The sequence below is a fragment of the Nerophis ophidion genome, linkage group LG23, assembly GCF_033978795.1.
Source record: "Nerophis ophidion isolate RoL-2023_Sa linkage group LG23, RoL_Noph_v1.0, whole genome shotgun sequence".
Lineage (NCBI taxonomy): Eukaryota > Metazoa > Chordata > Actinopteri > Syngnathiformes > Syngnathidae > Nerophis > Nerophis ophidion.
The window spans coordinates 37,581,441-37,608,239 of record NC_084633.1 but is presented as its reverse complement, the minus strand read 5'-3'; the positions used below and the strand labels follow the sequence as shown (position 1 = coordinate 37,608,239).

Sequence of the window (26,799 nt, the reverse complement as noted above, 5' to 3'; positions counted from 1 at the left end):
AAGAGGGCACTTTAAGTTGATGATTACTTCTATGTCTAGAAATCTTTATTTATAATTGAATCACTTGTTTATTTTTCAACAAGTTTTTAGTTATTTGTATATCTTTTTTTCCAAATAGTTCAAGAAAGACCACTACAAATGAGCAATATTTTGCACTGTTATACAATTTAATAAATCAGAAACTGAGGACATAGTGCTGTATTTTACTTCTTTATCTCTTTTTTTTCAACCAAAAAGGCTTTTCTCTGATTAGGGGGTACTTGAATTATTATTTTTTTTTTACAGGGGGTACAGCACTCATAAAAGGTTGAGAACCACTGGTCTATTATACAGCATTATTCACATGCGAATATTATAAATACAGTCTATTATACAGAATTATTCACATGTGAATAATACAAATACAGTCTATTATTCACCTGTGAATAACATAAATACAGTCTATTATACAGCATTAGGGTACTCCGGCTTCCTCCCACTTCCAAAGACATGCACCTGGAGATAGGTTGATTGGCAACACTAAATTGGCCCTAGTGTGTGAATGTGAGTGTGAATGTTGTCTGTCTATCTGTGTTGGCCCTGCGATGAGGTGGCGACTTGTCCAGGGTGTACCCCGCCTTCCGCCCAATTGTAGCTGAGATAGGCGCCAGCGCCCCCCGCGACCCCAAAAGGGAATAAGCGGTAGAAAATGGATGGATGGATGGATATACAGCATTATTCACATGTGAATAATATAAATACAGTATTATACAGCATTATTCACATGTGAATAACATCAATACAGTCTATTAGACAGCATTATTCACATGTGAATATTATAAATACAGTCTATTATACAGCATTATTCACATGTGAATATTATAAATACAGTCTATTATACAGAATTATTCACATGTGAATAATACAAATACAGTCTATTATTCACCTGTGAATAACATAAATACAGTCTATTATACAGCATTATTCACATGTGAATAACATCAATACAGTCTATTATACAGCATTATTCACATTTGAAAACTATTACTACAGTCTCTTGTACAGCATTATTCACATGTGAATAATATAAATACAGTCTTTTATTCACATGTGAATAATATAAATACAGTCTATTATACAGCATTATTCACATGTGAATAACATAAATACAGTCTATTAAACAGCATTATTTACGTGTGAAAAACCTAAATAGTTTATTATACACATGTGAATAATATAAATACATTATACAAATCATTGGTACTTTAACTTTAACTTAACTTAATGTTGTGGAGTCAAAGCCTCCTTTATGTGGCCCGCGCCAAGAGGGAAAAGAGCGACGCCCACAACAACAACGTGATGACGTTGAACGTTTTGGTGACGTCACATCCGCTCCCGCATTAACCATCCACAAATAAGTCAACTATGCAGCGAGTATAAAAATAGAAAGCTTGTGTTCATCTTGGCACAGTTAATTTAGTTAGCGGTCGGCCGAAAAAAACGTTGAATTTTCATGAAAACGGGCAGGGAACGCGATTCAACAGTAAATCGATCCTCCGCAGGGTGGCGGTAAGAAATATCGGCGCCATATTGAAGAGAGAAGAACCGGAGCACTTTGTTTCTTCACCATGGAGGTTCCTGGACCCGACAGCGACTGGAGGAGTCCTCAGTTCCGACAGAAAGTGGTCACTCAGATGTGAGCTTTTTTCTTTGCTTTTTATTTCCACTTAGCTCACCTCGGTTAGCCTGGCTCGGTTAGCCTAGCTCTCGCTTCTGTTTTTAGACATAATAGCACAGCCTCATAAGTCTGATAGTCACTTGACATTGTGAATGTAAAATGTATTTTTTATTGAGAACAACACAACATAAGCCAACATGAATGGCGTCAAAAGACGGGCAATGTTGTCCATAAAAGTTCAGCCGGGCAATGAAAAAAAATCGACCTAAAGATGAGCGATCCTAATACGTCACTGTGACGTCACTTGATTGACATTCACGGCACCCGAGGGTCTTGTGTGATGACGCGAGCTCAGGCCTCGGCCATTATTTGGACTCGGGGGCCAAATTAAGAGAAAAACATGTGTTTGGGGTAGGATTGCGCAATATGGCCTATTTTTATTATTGCGATATTTTTTGGCCATTTCGCGATACACATACTTGCCAACTTTGAGACCTCCGATTTTGAGAGGTGGGGGGCGTGGTTAAGAGGGGAGGAGTATATTTATATTATTCATATATTATATATATATAATATATTATATATATTATATTATTTATTATTATCATTGTTTATTGTGAACAAACTGTGGTGCTGAATTTCCGTCAGGGATCAATAAAGTACATTCTAGTCTATATTTACCACTAGATTCACCAAGTCAAGTATTTCATATATATATATAATATATATAAATATATATATATATATATATATAAATAAATATAAGAAATACTTGACTTTCAGTGAATTCTAGCTATATATATATATATATATATATATATATGTCTTGATTGGATTATCCGGAGAATAGTGCTCGATACCGTGGTAGAGCGCAATATGTAGGTGTGGGAAAAAATCACAAGACTACTTCATCTCTACAGATCTGTTTCATGAGGGGTTCCCTCAATCTCCTGATGATTGAGGGAACCCCTCATGAAACAGATCTGTAGAGATGAAGGAGTCTTGTGATTTTTTCCCACACCTACATATATATATATATATATATATATATATATATATATATATATGATAAAAGAAATACTTGAATTTCGGTGTTCATTTATTTACACATTTACACACACATAACACTAATCTACTCATTGTTGAGTTAAGTTTGAATTGTCCATCCTTGTTTTTTTTAACCATATGCATGTACAGTAAATGGCAGTATTGTCCTGTTTAAGAGTCTCACAACATTGCTGTTTATGGCAGACGAACCGCTTTACGGTAGACGAAAACGGACTGCTGTTGTTGTGTGTTGTTGCCGTGCTGGGAGGACGTTAATGAAACTGCCTAACAATAAACCCACATAAGAAACCTAGAACTCGCCCTCGGTCATTCTACAGTTATAATGTCATTGGGCAGACACGCTCTTTATACACGTCACTCAGGTCCGCATGGAGCTGGAGGGGGTGTGGCCTCCATGTCCGCCTGAATTTCGGGAGAGGCGCTGAATTTCGGGAGTCTCCTGGAAAATCCGGGAGGGTTGGGAAGTATGGCAATACAGCATATATATCTCCATATTTTGCTTCTTGATGCATATAATCACAGCAGTATGATGATTCTATGTGTCTACATTCAAACATTCTTCTTCTTACTGCATTCATATATGCTACTTTTAAACTTTCATGCAGAGAGGGAAATCACAAATAAAAGTGTATTTATTAAACAGTTATTAAGAAGTGGCACAAACATTCATGTCATTTCAAAAACAGAAAGTGCAAGATTGTCAGAGATATTTTAAAACAAGCTATTAGTGCAATTGTGTGCATGATGTCAGTAAGATGACATATCAAAACAACACTCAATCAAAGTGCAATTTTTGTACTGAACACCACTACAATAGTTTAAAACAGGGGTCTCAGAGACATTATTTTGCAGCCCCCACCTTATTATGACAGTTTAGTGTTAGTGCGGCTTGCAAGTTTTATATGAATGGCGCTTGACAGCGTTGTGTTATTTGGCTCCAAAATGGCTCTTTCAACGTTCAGGGTTAGTGGAAAAGCGGAAAATGAGTGAAAGCGACAGAGACGTTACCATGGAGACGAGGGTTTTCTTACTGCCTGGCTGCAGTCACACTGCGACACCTGTCCGTCAGTAATAACAGTCCCCGATAACCTGGACCGATTCAAACTGTTTTTTTTTTTTATTGTTTAATTTGCATTTTATCACATGATGAACACTACAGATATTTTGGATAACACTCCGGGAGCTGTCACTTTTTTCCCAGCTATTATCCGCGGACCGCCGTGTTGCTGTAGGGAGGGAAAGCGGAATGACACACATTGCGGAAATAACATTATTTTCCGTGCGTGGGCTAAATACAAATATATTCCACAACCCCAAACATGTCTTTTTCAAAGCCTGCAGTGAAGAGAAGGGTTAGTGATGAGCAAAGACAATTCCAGAAAAAGTGGGAGATGCCATATTTCTTTGTTGAGCACAGGGCCACCCCGACGTGTCTTATTTGAACAGAGAAAGTTGCGGTGCACAAGGAATAGAATTTGAAACGACATCATACAACTAGACATTCTGAGGAGTATGCAACATTTTTTTTAAGAAATCTTTTCTTCCGGCCCAGCCTCACCCAGACTCTGCGTCCAGTGGCCCCAAGGTAAATTAAGTTTGAGACCCCTGTTTTAAAACAAATAGAGTGCACTTTTGTGCATGATGTCGCACAAGATATTTCAGTAAGTGTCAAATAAGCATGAGCTGCATAAAAGGAAATCAAATAGTGTATTTCCTGCGGATGTTATCTCCTTCTGTTGTTGACTCATTTTTTCATACAGTGTTGATGTAGAAATGGTTGCCTTGGCATTTTGTTGGTGTGGCACCGAACGGGGATGTTGACATGTGGAGTTTCAAGCACTCTTCATTCTCTAGCGGGTGAATTTTCAAATGATGCTACACATTAGCAGTAATGCTACTTTTTATAGCAACGCTTCAGCACCACACTTGACAAATTACGGTTGTCTGTTCGACATATTACCACTTGAAGACAAACCACCGCCAGACGATGGACTCCCTGCTGTTTTTCTTGGGAATTAATTCTTCTTTCATTCGCACCTTCTTTCTCTCGTATTACCACTCGCACGGCTCTGCTAGCATCACAGCTAACGTTACCCAGTCTGCTACCTCTCTACTCCGCGAGGGCGTATACGTATGTGACGTATGGGGTGACGTGCGTAAGAAGGTGCGCTTACGGTCCCTGAGAAGGAGAGACAAGAAAGAACGAGGAGAGGCTGTAGTGTAATGCCAGCAGCTAAAAGCAACGGCGTGAGAAGGTATACTCCAATATCACCAGATAGTCATTTTCTATATCGCACAGAGACAAACCCGCCATATATCGTGTATATCGATATATCGCGGGCGAGCTACTTTTTAAGAAGTTTGGGCACGCCTGAGTTACTAGAGAGTCCAGCATTATGGTCTGGTCTGGTCTACCCCCCCGCAGTGAAGACGCCATGAGGAAAGCAGGCACCGGGCACAACAAGTCCAGCAACGACATGGAAAACCACGTTTACATCAAGGCCAAGTCCAGAGTAAGTACCATGACCCGAGCCCCCAGACCAGACGGACCAGAGCCGTCAGCTGACTGTCTCGTTGCAGGAGGAGTATTTGTCCCTGGTGGCCAGACTCATCATCCACTACCGAGACATCCGTGAGTGCGCTCGCCACCTGCACCTGCTCTGATTGGCCGTGTGCTCACCTGACCTCTTTCTCTTTGACAGACAAGAAGACGCTGGGCGGTCCGGGTAAGTGCACCTGCGCCGCCTGTGCACGTGGAGCGGCGTAACCTAGTCTGTTGTCTCCTGCTAGATCCCATGAATGCCCTGACTAATCTGACGGGGGGCCCGGGCGCCATTGGCATGGGGTCTCACCCCCCCGGTACCCCGGTGGGGGGCATGGGGGCCATGGGGCCCATGCAGATTGGCCAGCATGCCATGGCGGGGGTGTCTGGAAACCCACAAGCCTGTGAGTGTGTTGCGGCGTGCGCTTGCTCTCTAACTTTGTCACACCCGGCTTTCCTTTCCTCTGGCCTTGGAGGTCACATGACCCGCCTGCCCTTTTGCGCTCATGTTTGGGGGGGAGGGGGTTTGGGGACTAGGGGTCCTTGAGCTCCTTGATGATCGCCAATTAGGCTCAGGAAGGAGTATTTTGGAAGCTGCACACATCACCCCCCCTTTCCTTTTCAGTGGGTGGTCCGGCCCAGTTGGCCATTCAGCAGTCCCTCCAGTACCAGCAGTTCCAGGCGCAGCAACAGCAGCAGCAGCAGTTCCAGGCGCAGCAGCAGCAGATGAGGGCTCAGCAGCAGATGCACCAGAACCAGCAGGCCCAGAACCAGCAGCAACAGAACCAGGTACTGTTGCTATATGTGGACCAAGTCCGGGTCCAGCGGTTCTTTTCACTACAACTGCATGATATAGAATCCCCAAAAGCGGTGAAGTAGTCAGGTTGTGTAAAAGGTAAATAAAAAGAGAATACGACAAATCCTTTTCAACTTATATTCAATTGAATAGACTGCAAAGACAAGATATTTCATCTTCACACTGACAAACTTTGCTATTTTTTTGCAAATATTAGCTCATTTGGATTTTGATGCCTGCAACATGTTTCAAAAAAGCTGGAACATGTGGGAAAAAAAGAGTGAGAAAGTTGAGGAATGCTTATCAAAGATTTATTTGGAACATCCCACAGGCTAACAGGCTAATTGGGAACAGGTGGGTGCCATGATTGGCTATAAAAGCAGCTTCCATGAAATGCTCACTCATTCCCAAACAAGGATGAGGCGAGGGTCACCACTTTGTCAACAAATGCCTGAGCAAATTGTTTAAGAACAGCATTTCTTGCAAGGAATTTAGGAAATTCACCATCTACACTCTGTAATATCATCAAAAGGTTTAGAGAATGTGGAGAAATCACTACATGTAAGCTATGATATTACGCACCTTGGATCCCTCAGGCGCTACTGCATCAAAAAGCCACATTAGTGTGTAAATTATATCACCACACTTCAAAGAAAACCACTGTCAGTAACTACAGTTGGTCGCTACATCTGTAAGTGCAAGTTAAAATTCTACTATGCAAAGCCAAAGCCATTTATCAACAACACCCGGAAACACTTCACTGGGCCAAAGCTCATCTAAGATGGACTGATGCAAAGTGGAAAAGTGTTCTGTGGTCTGACGAGTCCACATTTCAAGTTGTTTTTGGAAACTGTGGACATCGTGTCCTCCGGACCAAAGAGCAATAGAACCATCCGGACTGTTCTAGGGTGAAAGCGTAAAAGTCAGCATGTGTGATGGTATGGGGGTGTATTAGTGGCCAAGACATGGGTAACTTACACATCTGTGAAGGCACCATTAATGCTGAAAGGTACATACAGGTTTTGGAACAACATATGTTGTTATCGTGGATGCCCCTGCTTATTTCAGCAAGACGATGCCAAGCCAAGTGATACAACAGCGTGGCTACATAGTAAAAGAGTGCGGGTACTAGACTGGCCTGCCTGTAGTCCAGACATTGAAAATACGTGAAGGCTAAATATGAGAAGGGAGGCTGTTGAACAACTTAAGCTGTACATCAAGCAAGAATGGGAAATAATTCCACTTCAAAAATGTGTCTCCTCAGTTCCCAAACCTTTACTGAGTGTTGTATAAAGGAAAGGCCATGTAACACACTGGTAAACATGCCTTTTTTGCCATGTGTTGCTGCCATTACTTTTTAACTTAATGATTATTTGCAAAAAATACCAAAGTTTCTCAGTGTGAACATGAAATATCTTGTCTTTGAATATATAATTACACATTTTATGCCGTCATGTAAGTAAACATCATGATTAAAAAGATGAGATATTGTTGCATCTTTCTTAGAAGAGAGCAAAGAGTCTTGCTTGTCAAAGTTGTTCCATCAACTGGAGCGTGTCCCACCCAGCTGAGGTGGGAGTGTGCCAAAGACCATTTTGAATCAGTGTAGAGTGAACGTGTTAGCATGTTTACATGCAAACCTACACCAAGTCTTCTTATGGTGAGTCTAAAACCAACGCTACGTCTTGGTGACCTCTGCAAATGACCACACACAACTGTGACATCATCACAGGACTACAAGTCTGTTAGTGCCGTCTAAACACACTTTGGGAACTCTCCACTTGGGCCGGGCTTTGTAAATGTCCTCTGTGTTTTTAAGGACAAAATGGGTTGATGATACCATTATCATCACACATGATATCATCATCATCACACACGGTATCATTATCATCACATATGGTGTCATCAACACACGGTATCATCATCATCATCACATACGGTGTCATCACACATGGTATCATCATCATCACACATGGTATTATCATCATCACATACGGTATCCTCATCACACGGTGTCATCACACACAGTATCATCATCATCATCAACACACAGTATCATCATCATCACATACGGTGTCATCAACACACGGTATTCTCATCATCACATACGGTGTCATCATCATCACACATGGTATTATCATCATCACATACAGTATCCTCATCACACGGTGTCATCACACACACTATCATCATCATCATCACACACGGTATCATCATCATCACATACAGTGTCATCACACGGTCTCATCATCATCACACATGGTATTATCACATACGATATCCTCATCACACAGTGTCATCACACCCACTATCATCATCATCACACACGGTATCATCATCACACACGGAATCATCATCATCATCACATACAGTATCATCACACGGTCTCATCATCATCACACATGGTATTATCATCACATACGATATCCTCATCACACAGTGTCATCACACACACTATCATCATCATCACACACGGTATCATCATCATCATCACACACGGTATCCTCATCATCACACAATATCCTCATCACACATGGTATCATCATCATCACATACGGTATCCTCATCACACGGTGTCATCACACACAGTATCATCATCATCACACACGGTATCATCATCACACACCGTATCCTCATCATCACACATGGTATCATCATCATCACATACGGTATCCTCATCACACGGTGTCATCACACACAGTATCATCATCATCACACACGGTATCATCATCACACACGGAATCATCATCATCACATACAGTGTCATCACACGGTCCCATCATCATCACACATGGTATTATCATCATCACATACGATATCCTCATCACACAGTGTCATCACACACACTATCATCATCATCTTCATCACATACGGTATCCTCATCATCACACATGGTATCATCATCATCACATACCGTGTCATCACACACAATATCATCATCATCATCACACACGGTATCATCATCACATACGGTATCCTCATCGCATACGGTATTTCATCACATACGGTGTCATCACACATGGTATCATCATCATACACTGTGTTATCATCACATACAATGTCATCACACACAGTATCATAATCATCATCACACGGTATAATCATCATCACGGTGTCATCATCACATACAGTGTCATCATCACACACGGTAACATTATAATCACCATCACACAGTATAATCATCAAAACGATGTCATCACATACGGTGTCATCATCACATACGGTAACATTATAATCACCATCACACAGTATAATCATCAAAACGATGTCATCACATACGGTGTCATCATCACATACAGTGTCATAAAACACACCGTGTCATCACCACAAACCGTGTCATCATCATCACATACGGTGTCATTATCACACATGGTGTAATCATCAAACACGATGACCTCATCATCACACGCGTCATCACACACACATTATCAAAACACACATTGTCGTCAACACACATTATCGTCGTCGCACATAGTATCATGGCACAGGGCATGATCACACACGTGGTATCATGGCACAGGGCATGATCACACACGTGGTATCATGGCACAGGGCATGATCACACACGTGGTATCATGGCACAGGGCATGATCACACGTGGTATCATGCACAGGGCATGATCACACACGTGGTATCATGGCACAGGGCATGATCACACACGTGGTATCATGGCACAGGGCATGATCACACACGTGGTATCATGGCACAGGGTATGATCACACGTGGTATCATGCACAGGGCATGATCACACACGTGGTATCATGGCACAGGGTATGATCACACGTGGTATCATGGCACAGGCTATGATCGCACGTGGTATCATGGCACAGGGTATGGTCACACGTGGTATCATGGCACAGGGTATGATCACACGTGGTATCATGGCACAGGGCATGATCACACACGTGGTATCATGGCACAGGGTATGATCACACGTGGTATCATGCACAGGGCATGATCACACACGTGGTATCATGGCACAGGGTATGATCACACACGTGGTATCATGGCACAGGGTATGATCACACGTGGTATCATGCACAGGGTATGATCACACGTGGTATCATGGCACAGGCTATGATCGCACGTGGTATCATGGCACAGGGTATGGTCACACGTGGTATCATGGCACAGGGTATGATCACACGTGGTATCATGGCACAGGGTATGATCACACGTGGTATCATGGCACAGGGTATGATCACACGTGGTATCATGGCACAGGGCATGATCACACACGTGGTATCATGGCACAGGGCATGATCACACACGTGGTATCATGGCACAGGGTATGATCACACGTGGTATCATGCACAGGGCATGATCACACACGTGGTATCATGGCACAGGGTATGATCACACGTGGTATCATGGCACAGGCTATGATCGCACGTGGTATCATGGCACAGGGTATGGTCACACGTGGTATCATGGCACAGGGTATGATCACACGTGGTATCATGGCACAGGGCATGATCACACACGTGGTATCATGGCACAGGGTATGATCACACGTGGTATCATGCACAGGGCATGATCACACACGTGGTATCATGGCACAGGGTATGATCACACACGTGGTATCATGGCACAGGGTATGATCACACGTGGTATCATGCACAGGGTATGATCACACGTGGTATCATGGCACAGGCTATGATCGCACGTGGTATCATGGCACAGGGTATGGTCACACGTGGTATCATGGCACAGGGTATGATCACACGTGGTATCATGGCACAGGGTATGATCACACGTGGTATCATGGCACAGGGTATGATCACACGTGGTATCATGGCACAGGGTATGGTCACACGTGGTATCATGGCACAGGGTATGATCACACGTGGTATCATGGCACAGGGTATGATCACACGTGGTATCATGGCACAGGGCATGATCACACGTGGTATCATGGCACAGGGTATGATCACACGTGGTATCATGGCACAGGGTATGATCACACGTGGTATCATGGCACAGGGTATGGTCACACGTGGTATCATGGCACAGGGTATGATCACACGTGGTATCATGGCACAGGGCATGATCACACGTGGTATCATGGCACAGGGTATGATCACACGTGGTATCATGGCACAGGGTATGATCACACGTGGTATCATGGCACAGGGTATGATCACACGTGGTATCATGGCACAGGGTATGATCACACGTGGTATCATGGCACAGGGTATGGTCACACGTGGTATCATGGCACAGGGTATGGTCACACGTGGTATCATGGCACAGGGTATGGTCACACGTGGTATCATGGCACAGGGTATGATCACACGTGGTATCATGGCACAGGGTATGATCACACGTGGTATCATGGCAAAGGGTATGATCACACGTGGTATCATGGCAAAGGGTATGATCACACGTGGTATCATGGCAAAGGGTATGATCACACGTGGTATCATGGCACAGGGTATGATCACACGTGGTATCATGGTACAGGGTATGATCACATGTGGTATCATGGCACAGGGTATGATCACACGTGGTATCATGGCACAGGGTATGATCACACGTGGTATCATGGCACAGGGTATGATCACACGTGGTATCATGGCACTGGGTATGATCACACGTGGTATCATGGCACAGGGTATGATCACACGTGGTACCATGGCACAGGGTATGATCACACGTGGTATCATGGCAAAGGGTATGATCACACGTGGTATCATGGCACAGGGTATGATCACACGTGGTATCATGGCACAGGGTATGATCACACATGGTATCATGGCACAGGGTATGGTCACACATGGTATCATGGCACAGAGAATAAGTTAGTTGCGCTGCTGGCCCTTTGAAAGAACTTTGCAGCGTGCAGTCACTAGTTCCACGCCTGATGCCACAAATCTAAACATCTGACATTTTTCTTTTCTTTGGAACAAATGTCTGGTTAGCGTTGGCATTAGCCATGTTTTGTCAGGCTTGTGGAGGTTAGGGTTAGGAAGATTAAAGAAGTAAGGGCGAAGGCGACAAAACTCACGGGGGCATAAAAAAAGTATGCCACAGCAAGGGGAGGAAAACATTCATTGTAGGTTGTTTTTTTTGTCAAACGTCTGCCATAAAAAATTCATTTGTATCCATAAAATTGATAGATGAAGAATCAATCATTGTTTATTTATATAGCCCTAAATCACAAGTGTCTCAAAGGGCTGCACAAACCACAACCACATCCTCGGTAGAGCCTAAGAAGAGTTGTAAGAATCCATCCAAGTGTGGGACTCTTGTGATGGCGGTGTGTGAAAGAAAAGGAAAGTGTGGGACTCTTGTGATGGCAGTGTGTGAAAGAAAAGGAAAGTGTGGGACTCTTGTGATGGCAGTGTGTGAAAGAAAAGGAAAGTGTGGGACTCTTGTGATGGCAGTGTGTGAAAGAAAAGGAAAGTGCTGACTTGAAGCGGCTGAAAGGCTGGGATCATCATGTAGGTCTCCTGGTGTGTGTGCAGATGCATCAGTCCAGGCTCCAGCAGCAGCAGCAGCAGCAGCAGATGGTGCAGTTGCAGCTGCAGCAGCACGCCCAGGCCCAGTCCATCCAGCACATAGTCCAGCAGAACCAGCCCATGCAGAACCAGACCATGCAGCAGCAGCAGCAGCAGCAGCAGCAGCAGCAGGCCGCCATGACACCACAGATGTCTGCTCAGCACGTCCCCATCACCTCCATCAACCAGCAGCACCACTTCAAGATACAAGCTCTGCAGGTGACACCTGTCTGTCTCATACCTGTGTGTGTGTGTGTGTCTCACACCTGTGTGTACATATGTGTCTGTGTGTGTGTCTCTTTCCCACACTTGTGTGTGTGTGTGTCTGTATGTCTGTCTGTGTGTGTGTGTGTGTCTCTCACACTTGTGGGTGTCTCACACCTGTGGGTGTGTGTCTCACGCGCGTGTGTGTGTGTGTGTGTGTTTGTCTCACAACTGTGTGTGTCTCACCCCTGTGTTTGTGTGTGTGTTTGTCTCTCACACGTGTGTGTGTGCGTCTCTCACTCTTGTGTGTCTCTCACACCTGTGTTTGTGTGTCTCACATGTGTTTGTGTGTGTGTCTCACACCTGTGTGTGTGTCTCATCCATGTCTCTCACACATGTGTGTGTGTTTGTTTCTCACACACGTGTGTGTCTCTCACACCTGTGTGTGTGTCTCACACCTGTGTCTCTCACACCTGCGTGTGTGTGTTTGTCTCACACCTGCGTGTGTGTGTGTTCTCTCACACACGTGTGTGTGTGTGTGTCTCACGCCTGCGTGTGTTTCTCATACCTGTGTGTGTGTGTCTCACACCTGTGTGTGTGTGTGTCTCACACCTGTGTGTGTGTGTGTCTCACACCTGTGTGTGTGTGTGTCTCTCACACTTGTGTGTGGTTCTCTCACACCTATGTGTGTGTGTGCGTGTCTCTCACACCTGTGTGTGTCTCTCACTTGTGCCTGTGTGTGTCTCACACCTGTGTCTCTCACACCTGCGTGTGTGTGTCTCATACCTCTGTGTGTGTGTCTGTCTCTCGCACACGTGTGCGTGTGTCTCACGCCTGCGTGTGTTTCTCATACCTGTGTGTGTGTGTGTGTTTGTCCCTCACACACATGTGTGTCTCACGCCTATGTGTGTGTCTGTGTGTGTCTCTCACACTTGTGTGTGGTTTTCTCACACCTATGTGTGTGTGGTTCTCTCATACCTGTGTGTGTGTCTCTCACTTGTGCCTGTGTGTGTGTCTCCCACGTGTGTGTCTCTCACCTGTGTCTGTGTGTGTGTGTGTCTTTCACACACCTGTGTCTGTCTCACACTTGTGTGTGTGTTTGTCTCTCGCACGTGTGTGTGTGTCTCTCACTCCTGTGTGTGTGTGTCTCACGTGTATTCGTGTGTGTGTTTGTCCCTCACACCTGTGTCTCTCACACCTATGTGTGTGTGTGTCTCTCACTTGTGTCTGTGTGTATCTCACACGTGTGTGTCACTCACACACCTCTGTTTGTCTCACACCTGTGTGTGTGTGTGTCTGTGTGTGTTTCTCTCACACCTATGTGTGTGTGCCTCACACTTGTGTTTGTGTGTGTGTCTCTCACTTGTGTTTGTGTGTGTGTCTCACACCTGTGTGTGTGTGTGTGTGTGTGTGTGTGTGTGTGTCTCTCACTTGTGTCTGTGTGTGTCTCACACGTGTGTGTCACTCACACACCTCTGTTTGTCTCACACCTGTGTGTGTGTGTGTGTGTGTGTCTGTGTGTTTCTCTCACACCTATGTGTGTGTGCGTTTGTCTCACACCTGTGTTTGTGTGTGTGTGTCTCTCACTTGTGTCTGTGTGTGTGTGTCACACGTGTGTGTTTGTCTCCCACACACCTGTCTGTCTCACACCTGTGTGTGTGTGTGTGTCTCACTTGTGTCTGTGTGTGTCTCACACGTGTGTGTCACTCACACACCTCTGTTTGTCTCACACCTGTGTGTGTGTGTGTGTGTGTGTGTGTGTGTCTGTGTGTTTCTCTCACACCTATGTGTGTGTGCGTTTGTCTCACACCTGTGTTTGTGTGTGTGTGTCTCTCACTTGTGTCTGTGTGTGTGTGTCACACGTGTGTGTTTGTCTCTCACACACCTGTCTGTCTCACACCTGTGTGTGTGTGTCTCACTTGTGTCTGTGTGTGTCTCACACGTGTGTGTCACTCACACACCTCTGTTTGTCTCACACCTGTGTGTGTGTGTGTGTGTGTGTGTGTCTGTGTGTTTCTCTCACACCTATGTGTGTGTGCGTTTGTCTCACACCTGTGTTTGTGTGTGTGTGTCTCTCACTTGTGTCTGTGTGTGTGTGTCACACGTGTGTGTTTGTCTCTCACACACCTGTCTGTCTCACACCTGTGTGTGTGTGTCTCACTTGTGTCTGTGTGTGTCTCACACGTGTGTGTCACTCCCACACCTCTGTTTGTCTCACACCTGTGTGTGTGTGTGTCTGTGTGTTTCTCTCACACCTATGTGTGTGTGCGTTTGTCTCACACCTGTGTTTGTGTGTGTGTGTCTCTCACTTGTGTCTGTGTGTGTGTGTCACACGTGTGTGTTTGTCTCCCACACACCTGTCTGTCTCACACCTGTGTGTGTGTGTGTGTCTCACTTGTGTCTGTGTGTGTCTCACACGTGTGTGTCACTCACACACCTCTGTTTGTCTCACACCTGTGTGTGTGTGTGTGTGTCTGTGTGTTTCTCTCACACCTATGTGTGTGTGCGTTTGTCTCACACCTGTGTTTGTGTGTGTGTGTCTCTCACTTGTGTCTGTGTGTGTGTGTCACACGTGTGTGTTTGTCTCCCACACACCTGTCTGTCTCACACCTGTGTGTGTGTGTGTGTGTGTGTGTGTGTGTGTGTGTGTGTCTCACTTGTGTCTGTGTGTGTCTCACACGTGTGTGTCACTCACACACCTCTGTTTGTCTCACACCTGTGTGTGTGTGTGTGTGTGTGTGTGTGTGTTTCTCTCACACCTATGTGTGTGTGCGTTTGTCTCACACCTGTGTTTGTGTGTGTGTGTCTCTCACTTGTGTCTGTGTGTGTGTGTTTGTCTCCCACACACCTGTCTGTCTCACACCTGTGTGTGTGTGTGTGTTAGGCCCGTGCAGCGCTGCAGCAGCAGCAGCAGCAGCAGCAGCAGGCAGCGGCGCAAGCCCAAATGGCGGCCACATCAGGACAGGTGAGTGAGTGTGACATCAGGACAGGTGAGTGTGCTTGGTAAGCAAGATGGCGCTCACAAGCGTTTCCTGTAGCTGGTGCGACCCAGCATGCAGATCCCGGCCCGCCTGCCCCGGCCCACTCTGGCCCCGTCTGGCCCGCCCTCCACTCCCGCTGTGACGGGCCCGCCCATGACGCAGCAGGTAAGTGGTGTGGCGCGCCAGGTGGGTGGGTGACATCACCACCTCCATGCCCGCAGGTGCAGCAGCACGCCATGATGTCGTCGCCTTCGCCGGTGCAGGTCCAGAATCCGCAGTCCATGCCTCCTCCCCCGCAGCCCTCCCCCCAGCCCCCCGCCTCCCAGCCCAACTCTGTCAGGTACGTGCGCACGTCGCTGTGCACGCTCGCCACCTTCCCCATCCTTTGCCTTTCCTGTCCGCAGCTCGGGCCCCACGCCATCGCCGGGAGGGTTCCAGCCCAGCCCGTCGCCCCAGCCCTCGCAAAGTCCGTCCACCGCCAGGACCCCCCAGAATTACGGCGTCCCCTCTCCGGGCCCGCTCAGCACTCCAGGTAGGACGCACCTGCACGCCACCTGACCATCGACCCTCCAGCGAGCCGCCATCCTCTCCACAGGAAACCCCACCTCCGTGATGAGTCCGGCGGGCGCAGCGTCCCAGGAGGACCAGCAGTACATGGAGAAGCTGAAACAACTGTCCAAATACATCGAGCCTCTCCGCAGGATGATCAACAAGATCGACAAAAACGAAGGTGGGTGGGGGCGGAGCCAAAGGCCAGCACGCCGCGCTACTTCCTGTTCAACAATCCCGTGTGTTTGCATCAGAGCGCAAGAAGGACCTCAGCAAGATGAAATCTCTCCTCAACATCCTGACTGACCCCAACACCAGGTGACCACATGACCCTTCACCTCGTCACCATGGCAACACCAACCCCCCCTCCCCTTTGATGTTCAGGTGTCCTCTGAAGACGCTGCAGAAGTGTGAGATCGCTCTGGAGAAGTTGAAGAACGACATGGCCGTGGTGAGAAGGATTAGTAGTAGTACTCACAGTTCATTGTATAAATATCAAAAGGTTACTGTGGTCTATAACAATAAGTGACCCTACTATATAACAATCAGGTGTGGGCGTGCACATGTGTGTGTGTGTGTGTGTATGTATATATATATATATATATATATATATATATATATATATATATATATATATATATATATATATATATATATATATATATATATATATATATATATATATATATATATATATATATATATTCATTCAACTGAATATGGGTTGAAAATGATTTGCAAATCATTGTATTCCGTTTATATTTACATCTAACACAATTTCCCAACTCATATGGAAACTGGGTTTGTTTTTAGTCAGCCAGTGATTGTGCAAGTTCTCCCACTTAAAATGATGACAGAGGTCTGTAATTTTCATCATAGGTACACTTCAACTGTGAGAGACAGAATGTGAAAAAAATCCAGGAGTTCACATTGTAGGAATTTTAAAGAATTTATTTGTAAATTATGGTGGAAAATAAGTATTTGGTCACTTCAAACCAGGAAGATTTCTGGCTCTCACAGACCTGTAACTTCTTCTTTAAGAAGCTCTTCTGTCCTCCACTCGTTACCTGTATTAATGGCACCTGTTTGAACTCGTTATCTGTATAAAAGACACCTGTCCACAGCCTCAAACAGTCAGACTCCAAACTCCACTATGGCCAAGACCAAAGAGCTGTTGAAGGAATCCAGGAAAAGAATTGTAGACCTGCACCAGACTGGGAAGAGTGAATCTACAATAGGCAAGCAGCTTGGTGTGAAAAAATCAACTGTGGGAGCAATTATCAGAAAATGGAAGACATACAAGACCACTGATAATCTCCCTCGATCTGGGGCTCCACGCAAGATCTCATCCCGTGGGGTCAAAATGATCATGAGAACGGTGAGCAAAAATCCCAGAACCACACAGGGGGACCTAGTGAATGACATGCAGAGAGCTGGGACCAAAGTAACAAAGGTTACCATCAGTAAAACACTACGCCGACAGGGAATCAAATCCTGCAGTGCCAGACTTGTCCCCCTGCTTAAGCCAGTGTATGTCCGGGCCCGTCTGAAGTTTGCCAGAGAGCACATGGATGATACAGCAGAGGATTGGGAGAATGTCTTGAGGTCAAATGAACCCAAAATAGAACTTTTTGGTATAAACTCAACTCGTCGTGTTTGGAGGAAGAAGAATACTGAGTTGCATCCCAAGAACACCACACCTACTGTGAAGCATAGGGGTGGAAACATCATGCTTTGGGGCTGTTTTTCTGCTAAGGGGACAGGACGACTGATCCGTGTTAAGGAAAGAATGAATGGGGCCATGTATCCTGAGATTTTGAGCCAAAACCTCCTTCCATCAGTGAGAGCTTTGAAGATGAAACGTGGCTGGGTTTTCCAGCATGACAATGATCCCAAACACACCATTTGGGCAACGAAGGAGTGGCTCCGTAAGAAGCATTTGAAAGTCCTGGAGTGGCCTTGCCAGTCTCCAGACCTCAACCCCGTAGAAAATCTGTGGAGGGAGTTGAAAGTCTGTGTTGCTCGGCGACAGCCCCAAAACATCACTGCTCTCGAGAAGATCTGCATGGAGGAATGGGCCAAAATACCAGCTACTGTGTGTGCAAACCTGGTAAAGACCTATAGTAATCCTTTGACCTCTGTTATTGCCGACAAAGGTTATATTACATCGAATTTTTGTCATTGACCAAATACTTATTTTCCACCATAATTTACATATAAATTCTTTAAAATTTCTACAATGTGAATTACTGGATTTTTTTTTTTCACATTCTGTCTCTCTCAGTTGAAGTGTACCTATGATGAAAATTACAGACCTATGTCATCATTTTAAGTGGGAGAACTTGCACAATCGCTGGCTGACTAAATACTTTTTTGCCCCACTGTATGTATATAAAAAGTTAATGCACGTCAAAGTGTGTCTTCTGTGTCACCATAAGACGCCCCGTGCTTCGCCTGCCAGGCGCAGAGACTAAGAAAGGCACAACATGTTGTCTTAACTTTATACCCATTTCTCAAATACAGTGGTGTTGACTATGATATTATGTGTGTTGATATCACCTAGTAATGTTACAGCTTGTTAAAACAAGTGGGATGGTTTCTCAGGTGGTCACCTGTCCAGGTTGTACTGTCCTCAGTGCAGCGGAGTAGGTTCCAGCCCCACTGGCACCTTCACAATAATAGCGCATCGCCAACAAAATGAAAAATGGCTTACACGAGTTGAAAGTTGTCCAAGTAAGAAGAGTAAATGTAAACTTGTCTATGAATACACTGCAGATGCTAAATGTGCCCTTAGTACTTACTGTAAGGGACGGCGTGGCGCAGTGGAAGAGTGGCCGTGCGCAACCCGAGCGTCCCTGGTTCAATTCCCACCTAGTACCAACCTCGTCACGTCCGTTGTGTCCTGAGCAAGACACTTCACCCTTGCTCCTGATGGGTGCTGGTTGGCGCCTTGCATGGCAGCTCCCTCCATCCGTGTGAATGTGTGTGTGAATGGGTAAATGTGGAAGTAGTGTCAAAGCGCTTTGAGTACCTTGAAGGTAGAAAAGCGCTATACAAGTACAACCTATTTATTTATTTATTTATGTAAGCAGGTTTTCATCACACTTACATTTGTGTCCAAATATTGGAGTAGTCTCTTAAGCACACTTTATTTCTGCAGGCAAATAATGATCAGGGCTTCACGGTGGCAGAGGGTTTAGTGCGTCTGCCTCATAATACGAAGGTCCTGCAGTCCTGGGTTCAAATCCAGGCTCGGGATCTTTCTGTGCGGAGTTTGGTTTGTTCTACCCGTGACTGCGTGGGTTCACTCTGGGTACTCCGGCTTCCTCCCACCTCCAAAGACATGCACCTGGGGATAGGCCCCTCCCACCTCCAAAGACATGCACCTGGGGATAGGCCCCTCCCACCTCCAAAGACATGCACCTGGGGATAGGCCCCTCCCACCTCCAAAGACATGCACCTGGGGATAGGCCCCACCCACCTCCAAAGACATGCACCTGGGGATAGGCCCCTCCCACCTCCAAAGACATGCACCTGGGGATAGGCCCCACCCACCTCCAAAGACATGCACCTGGGGATAGGCCCCTCCCACCTCCAAAGACATGCACCTGGGGATAGGCCCCTCCCACCTCCAAAGACATGCACCTGGGGATAGGCCCCTCCCACCTCCAAAGACATGCACCTGGGGATAGGCCCCTCCCACCTCCAAAGACATGCACCTGGGGATAGGTTGATTGGCAACACTAAATGTTCCCTAGTGTGTGAATGTGAATGTTGTCTGTCTGTGTTGGCCCTGGGATGAGGTGGCGACTTGTCCAGGGTGTACCCCGCCTTCCGGCCGATTGTAGCTGAGATAGGCGCCAGCGCCCTCCGTGACCCCAAAAGGGAATAAGCGGTAGGAAATGGATGGATGGATCATCATGATCAATCACTGTTCAAGAGAATGACTCAAAATATTCATATATATATATATATAAATACATATTTGTAGGTATATATTTATGTATGCACTGTTATTTATAAATATATAGAATTAATGTGTTTATAGGTAAATGTATAAATGTTTATTTATATAGTGTGTGTTTGTGTTCCTACCAGCCGACGCCCCCTCCCCCGCTGGCCACCAAGCAGCAGTACCTGTGTCAGCCTCTGCTGGACGCCGTCATGGCCAACCTGCGCTCGCCCGTCTTCAACCACTCGCTGCACCGCACCTTTGCCCCCGCCATGACGGCCATTCACGGCCCACCAATCGTGTAAGTGTCCCTGACCCGCCTCCTCCCCGGGGTGGGCCTCACCTGTGCGCCGTGTGTCCCAGCGGCCCCAACGTGGCGGTACGAAAGAGGAAGCAGGACGACGACGAGCGCCAAACGGTGCCCAACATCCTGCAGGGGGAGGTAGCTCGCCTGGACATCAAGTTCCTGGTCCACCTGGACCCGGCCCACTGCAGCAACAACGGGACCGTGCACCTGCTCTGCCGACTGGGTGAGGCGTCGTCGCCGTGGCGACCAGGTGAGACTTCCTTTCTCCGGCTGATGGCTCTTGTCCCTGGCAGAGGACAAGAACCTCCCCAGCGTGCCTCCTCTGCAGCTCAGCGTGCCCGCCGACTACCCCGACCAGAGTCCACACTGGGCTGACGACGGCGAGCAGTATGGTGAGTCGCCCTCGCTTCCGCCGGTGGGTGGCGGCCGGCGCCATGTGACTTCCTGTGTTTGTGCGGCAGGCGCCAACAACTTCCTGCAGACGGTGCACAGCAACATGGCGTCCAAGCTGCTGCAGCTGCCCGACAAACACTCGCTGACCGAGGTACTCAACACCTGGGCGCACAGCGTGCGGCAGGCCTGTCTGCTGGCCGCCTAAGCCCCGCCCACTTTGTCTTTTCTCACTTGAATAAAGGTTGACTTCAAATGCAGGAAACATTTTATTGCTTGCAAAGTTCAGAAGCTGAGTGAGAAGGCTCTGTAGGACACGTTGGTGAAGACGTCCACGAGCTCGCTGCTTCCTGCCGCCGTCAGCACCTGCAACACACGGGCGTCACGCGGGTCCCAGGGGGCGTGGCCGGCGGGCGCATTCACCTGGTGTTCGCCGCTGTTGAGCTGCAGGCTGTTGACGTTGTGCGGCCGACACGGGATCTGAGCCTTGACTTCCCCGCCCAGCAGGCAGTGGGACACGAACGCACCTTCCCCCGCCGCCAGGATCTGTGGAGGCCGCAGCGTTAGACGTGCACGCGCACGTGTGCATCGTTGGCGTGCTCACCATGTCCTGGTAGAAGCTGACTTGTCTCTGGCAGCCGCTCAGCGGGAAGATGGAGGTCGGCGTCAGCGAGCGCAGGTGCCAGAGGGACAGGAAAGGTGCGCCGCCGCAAAGCTGCGCCCTCGCAAAGTTAGGCAAGAGAATGTCGGGAAGAGGAGGAAGGGTCTTACCATCCAGTCGGAGTCGGTGGTCAAACAGCTGATCCACTTCCCAAACTGAGGCCGGGCACATTTCTGCAAGCACAGCAACTTCTGAGCTAGCACGCTAAGGTGCCGGCGACACACGTCTTACCTGGTACTTGTGCACGTCCACGCAGTGAACGCACTGCCCCGCCCTGCTGTCTGGACACACCCACACACGAGTCACACCTCAGCTTGGCTACAATGCCGCCGCCGCCGCCACTCACCCCACATCCTCACGGCGCCGTCCTCGCCGCCTGACAAGACCTCGCCGTCACGTTCCCGCACGCTCAGACAGTGCACGTAGTCGGAGTGGCCGCGGAAGACGCACTGGGGACCAAAGAGGAGTTAACGACCACTCTACCTGACCCCGGCGTGACGTCACCTGACCACCTTGAAGACGCCGTGCTCCAGGTCCAGGACGTGAATGTTGTTGTCGCCGCCGCCCACCAGCAGACTGTTGTCCTGTCACGCACACACAGGGTGATTGTCGTCATGGAGACCACACACACGGCGTGCGTCACTCACCCGGGGGTTGACGACCATGGCGTTGATCTCGGGGATCTCCATGCTGGATCTGAAGCTGCAAGAAGAGAGCATGTGACTTGTTGCCAGCCTGTGATTGGTCCACTTCCAGACTCACTTGTGCTGGGGTCTCTTGGTCCAGACCGCCTTCACGTTCTGGAGGAGGAAACAACAAGACGGTCAGTGGCGTGGTGTCGGCGCCGTGCCGCCACCTCGCTCTACCTTCTTGATGAGCTCCGCCCAGTTCCAGGCGCTGATCTCGCCATCGCCGCTGCTCAGCAGTTGCCCGCCCACGGACACCAGGCAGAAGACCGGACCCCTGTGAGCTGCGGGAGCAGAGATGGGCGGGGTCACGCTGGCCAAGCTGGAATGTGCAGCAGGGTCAAACCTCACCTGTAAAGGTTAAAAGCGCTTTGCGGGCCGCCTCTGACGCATCCGCACTCAATGCTGCACACAAACTGACAGCACCACCCTTGGGTCAGCACGCCTCGGGTCAAGGGTCAAACGTCACCGTGTGCACCTACGGCCTCACCTGAAGACGGCGATCTCGCCATAGTTGTTTCCTGCCGCCAGAAATCGTCCGCACGGCGAAAAACTTTGGGAGAAGACGGACATGTGCAGGAGCTGTGGACCGAGCACACATATTTCACCATCTTCTACTTTTTGACTACATGCAGTACTCTTCTCATACTTTACTACATGCAGTACTCTTCTCATACTTGACTACATGCAGTACTCTTCTCATACTTGACTACATGCAGTACTCTTCTCATACTTGACTACATGCAGTACTCTTCTCATACTTGACTACATGCGGTACTCTTCTCATACTTGACTACATGCAGTACTCTTCTCATACTTGACTGCATGCGGTACTCTTCTCATACTTGACTGCATGCGGTACTCTTCTCATACTTGACTGCATGCGGTACTCTTCTCATACTTGACTGCATGCAGTACTCTTCTCATACTTGACTACATGCGGTACTCTTCTCATACTTGACTACATGCGGTACTCTTCATATACTTGACTACATGCAGTACTCTTCTCATACTTGACTACATGCAGTACTCTTCATATACTTGACTACATGCAGTACTCTTCTCATACTTGACTACATGCGGTACTCTTCATATACTTGACTACATGCAGTACTCTTCTCATACTTGACTACATGCAGTACTCTTCATATACTTAACTACATGCAGTACTCTTCTCATACTTGACTACATGCGGTACTCTTCATATACTTGACTACATGCAGTACTCTTCTCATACTTGACTACATGCAGTACTCTTCTCATACTTGACTACATGCGGTACTCTTCTCATACTTGACTACATGCGGTACTCTTCTCATACTTGACTACATGCGGTACTCTTCATATACTTGACTACATGCAGTACTCTTCTCATACTTGACTACATGCAGTACTCTTCTCATACTTGACTACATGCAGTACTCTTCTCATACTTGACTGCATGCAGTACTCTTCTCATACTTGACTACATGCAATACTCTTCTCATACTTACCATGCAGTACCCTTTTCATACTTGACTACATGCTGTACTCTTCATATACTTGACTACATGCAGTACTTTTCTCATACTTGACTACATACTCTTCATACTTGACTACATGCAGTACTCTTCATACTTGACTACATACTCTTAATACTTGACTACATGCAGTACTCTTCATACTTGACTACATACTCTTCGTACTTGACTACATGCAGTACTCTTCATACTTGACTACATACTCTTCGTACTTGACTACATGCAGTACTCTTCATACTTGACTACATACTCTTAGTACTTGTTGACATACTCCTCATACATGACTACATACTCTTCATACTTGATGACATACTCTTCATACTTGACTACATGCAGTACTCTTCATACTTGACTACATACTCGTCATACTTGACTACATGCAGTACTCTTCATACTTGACTACATACTCTTCATACTTAAGTACTCTTCGTATTTTACTACATACTCATTTTATTACATACTCATTTTACTACATACTCGTCATATTGGACTACATACGCTTCATATTTTACTACATACTCGTGATATTGTACTACATATTCATATTGAACTTCATACTCATGATATTATACTAAATACTCATCATATTGTACTACATATTCATGATATTGAACTACATATTCATGATATTATACTACATACTCGTCATATTGTACTACATATTCATGATATTGAACTACATACTCGTCATATTGTACTACATATTCATGATATTGAACTACATACTCATTGTACTACATATTCATGATATTATACTACATACTCGTCATATTGTATTAGATATTTGATGACAAAGTAGCGTGCAAAACTGACTTCTAGTACAAGGAGTGGAGCTTTTGTTCTAACACAATCATGTCTACTTCCAAACACGAAATAAAGGCGTAGACAAAGTAAAAGCGCAGATAGACAAAGTAAAGTCGTAAATAGAGAAAATAAAAGCGTAGATAGACAAAGTATAATGGTAAATAGACAAAATAAAGTCGTAGATAGAGAAAATAAAAGCGTAGTTAGAGAAAATAAAGACGTAAATAGACAAAGTAAAAGCTCAGATAGACAAAGTAAAATCGTATGTAGAGAAAATAAAAACAGAGATAGACAAAGTAAAGTCGTAAATAGACACAATAAAGTAGATAGAGAAAATAAAAGCGTAGATAGAGAAAATAATATTTGAGGGAAGGCAAGTTTACCTCGATGGGACTCATTGTGCGCGCAGACTCTTGAAAGCAGCACAGGCGGCGCGGGAATGTGACGTCACAGCTTCGAGGCGCGCGCAGCCAACCAGATGTCGACCTTGTTGATACCAAACGGACTGTCAGCATCAGCGCGATACCAGCGTGATGAATACTTCGGTTTCAGTGTCGGAAGTGACTTGTTTTCACGTTTGACTGCGATGTGAATCGCATGAGACAAACCGAGTTATTTTTGTGTGGAAACATCACAATCTAACTCATGTGGACTAGTGACCAGTCAACAATATTTGGAATATTCGCTTTAAATCAGCATTCTGTTTTGGGCTTTGACACTTTTTTCATTGGGAATCGAACCTGCGCTGACTGCCACAAAAACACCTGGACTTGAATGGTTAATAACTTCAAGTTGAAAATAACACAACCTGTTATTTACCACTCAACTGCTAGATGGCGCTCCACTATGCGTGTGTGTTTTCTTGTATTTCTACCCTTCTGGAGACATGAAGAAGGAAAAGTATCTTCCATATGAGGAGGTGTGAACAAGTGATGACATAATAACATTGCATCTAATAGACTATGTCTCATTATCATCTACCTAAATGAGGGCGGTCCTGAAAATTAAGGATTTTTCTAATTGGTTTTAAAAGTGGGCTTCACGGTGGCAGAGGGGTTTGTGCGTCTGCCTCACAATACAAAGTTCCTGCAGTCCTGGGTTCAAATCCAGGCTCGGGATCTTTCTGTGTGGAGTTTGCATGTTCTCCCCGTGAATGCGTGGGTTCCCTCCGGGTACTCCGGCTTCCTCCCACTTCCAAAGACATGCACCTGGGGATAGGTTGATTGGCAACACTAAATTGACCCTAGTGTGTGAATGTGAGTGTGAATGTTGTCTGTCTATCTGTGTTGGCCCTGCGATGAGGTGGCGACTTGTCCAGGGTGTACCCTGCCTTCCGCCCGATTGTAGCTGAGATAGGCGCCAGCGCCACCCGTGACCCCGAAAGGGAATAAGCAGTAGAAAATGGATGGATGGATGGGGTTTTAAAAGTGCTCCCCCATTGGTCAACATATGAAAAAACAAGTGTGTAAAAAATTTAAATGTGCCCCCATTGGTTAAATTCAATTAAAAAAATAAAAATAAAATATGTATATAGAGACATACTGTAATATCTTTAAGTAAATAATGAAGATTATAAAACAATTACAAACAAAAAAAATATTAAAAGCTTACGTTTTTTATATTTACATAGTATGTATTAAATATTAATGTTGTAAATATACATATTTATTTATCTAGAAAGGGGGGTCCTACAGAGTAAAAAAAACAGTAGTGTAGTGGTAGTTGGAAGTCCACAGTAAAGTAGTGTAGTGGTAGTTGGAAGTTCACAGTAAAGTAGTGTAGTGGTAGTTGGAAGTTCACAGTAAAGTAGTGTAGTGGTAGTTGGAAGTCCACAGTAAAGTAGTGTAGTGGTAGTTGGAAGTCCACAGTAAAGTAGTGTAGTGGTAGTTGGAAGTCCACAGTAAAGTAGTGTAGTGGTAGTTGGAAGTTCACAGTAAAGTAGTGTAGTGGTAGTTGGAAGTCCACAGTAAAGTAGTGTAGTGGTAGTTGGAAGTCCACAGTAAAGTAGTGTAGTGGTAGTTGGAAGTCCACAGTAAAGTAGTGTAGTGGTAGTTGGAAGTCCACAGTAAAGTAGTGTAGTGGTAGTTGGAAGTCCACAGTAAAGTAGTGTAGTGGTAGTTGGAAGTTCACAGTAAAGTAGTGTAGTGGTAGTTGGAAGTCCACAGTAAAGTAGTGTAGTGGT

At 46.0% G+C, this 26,799-nt stretch overlaps 2 protein-coding genes across 4 annotated transcripts; one reads left to right on the top strand and one right to left on the bottom strand.

Annotated features, from left to right (window-relative positions):
- The first annotated feature begins 1,359 nt into the window (after positions 1 to 1,359).
- Positions 1,360 to 21,202, top strand: med15 (mediator complex subunit 15). Of its 2 annotated transcripts, XM_061884319.1 has the most exons (18): positions 1,360 to 1,675; positions 5,151 to 5,238; positions 5,306 to 5,357; positions 5,428 to 5,451; positions 5,516 to 5,671; positions 5,893 to 6,056; positions 12,531 to 12,782; positions 15,652 to 15,732; positions 15,806 to 15,913; positions 15,970 to 16,088; positions 16,153 to 16,280; positions 16,344 to 16,478; positions 16,552 to 16,615; positions 16,682 to 16,748; positions 20,396 to 20,550; positions 20,613 to 20,779; positions 20,850 to 20,948; positions 21,018 to 21,202. In XM_061884319.1, exons 1-18 carry the CDS (start codon positions 1,608 to 1,610, stop codon positions 21,152 to 21,154), a joined length of 2,064 nt encoding a protein of 687 aa, XP_061740303.1. In that variant the 5' UTR covers positions 1,360 to 1,607; the 3' UTR covers positions 21,155 to 21,202. The 2 variants fall into 2 exon arrangements, with proteins under 2 accessions (XP_061740303.1, XP_061740304.1); XM_061884320.1 differs by lacking the exon at positions 5,516 to 5,671.
- thoc6 (THO complex 6) lies at positions 21,203 to 25,149 on the bottom strand. 2 transcript variants are annotated; one of them, XM_061884323.1, is made up of 13 exons: positions 25,001 to 25,148; positions 22,784 to 22,875; positions 22,645 to 22,709; positions 22,474 to 22,577; positions 22,370 to 22,407; positions 22,255 to 22,309; positions 22,120 to 22,191; positions 21,954 to 22,056; positions 21,839 to 21,888; positions 21,718 to 21,780; positions 21,551 to 21,661; positions 21,370 to 21,492; positions 21,203 to 21,312 (listed from the first exon to the last, which is right to left on the bottom strand). In XM_061884323.1, the coding sequence occupies exons 1-13, from the start codon at positions 25,130 to 25,132 to the stop codon at positions 21,232 to 21,234; spliced, it is 1,089 nt and encodes a 362-aa protein (XP_061740307.1). In that variant the 5' UTR covers positions 25,133 to 25,148; the 3' UTR covers positions 21,203 to 21,231. The 2 variants fall into 2 exon arrangements, with proteins under 2 accessions (XP_061740307.1, XP_061740306.1); XM_061884322.1 differs by having other exon boundaries at positions 21,203 to 21,492; positions 25,001 to 25,149.
- Between the last annotated feature and the right edge of the window lie 1,650 nt (positions 25,150 to 26,799).

What these genes read in the sequence shown, in the direction of transcription:
- med15 (XM_061884319.1), top strand. Translation starts at nt 1,608, where the DNA reads ATGGAGGTTCCTGGACCCGACAGCGACTGGAGGAGTCCTCAGTTCCGA. An exon ending in CAGAAAGTGGTCACTCAGAT is followed by an intron (nt 1,676 to 5,150) that starts GTGAGCTTTTTT and finishes ACCCCCCCGCAG; the next exon opens with TGAAGACGCCATGAGGAAAG. An exon ending in CATCCACTACCGAGACATCC is followed by an intron (nt 5,358 to 5,427) that starts GTGAGTGCGCTC and finishes TCTCTTTGACAG; the next exon opens with ACAAGAAGACGCTGGGCGGT.
- thoc6 (XM_061884322.1), bottom strand. Translation starts at nt 25,132, where the DNA reads ATGCTGACAGTCCGTTTGGTATCAACAAGGTCGACATCTGGTTGGCTG. An exon ending in TGGAGCACGGCGTCTTCAAG is followed by an intron (nt 22,057 to 22,119) that starts GTGGTCAGGTGA and finishes TTTGGTCCCCAG; the next exon opens with TGCGTCTTCCGCGGCCACTC. An exon ending in TGGACGTGCACAAGTACCAG is followed by an intron (nt 21,781 to 21,838) that starts GTAAGACGTGTG and finishes CTGTGCTTGCAG; the next exon opens with AAATGTGCCCGGCCTCAGTT.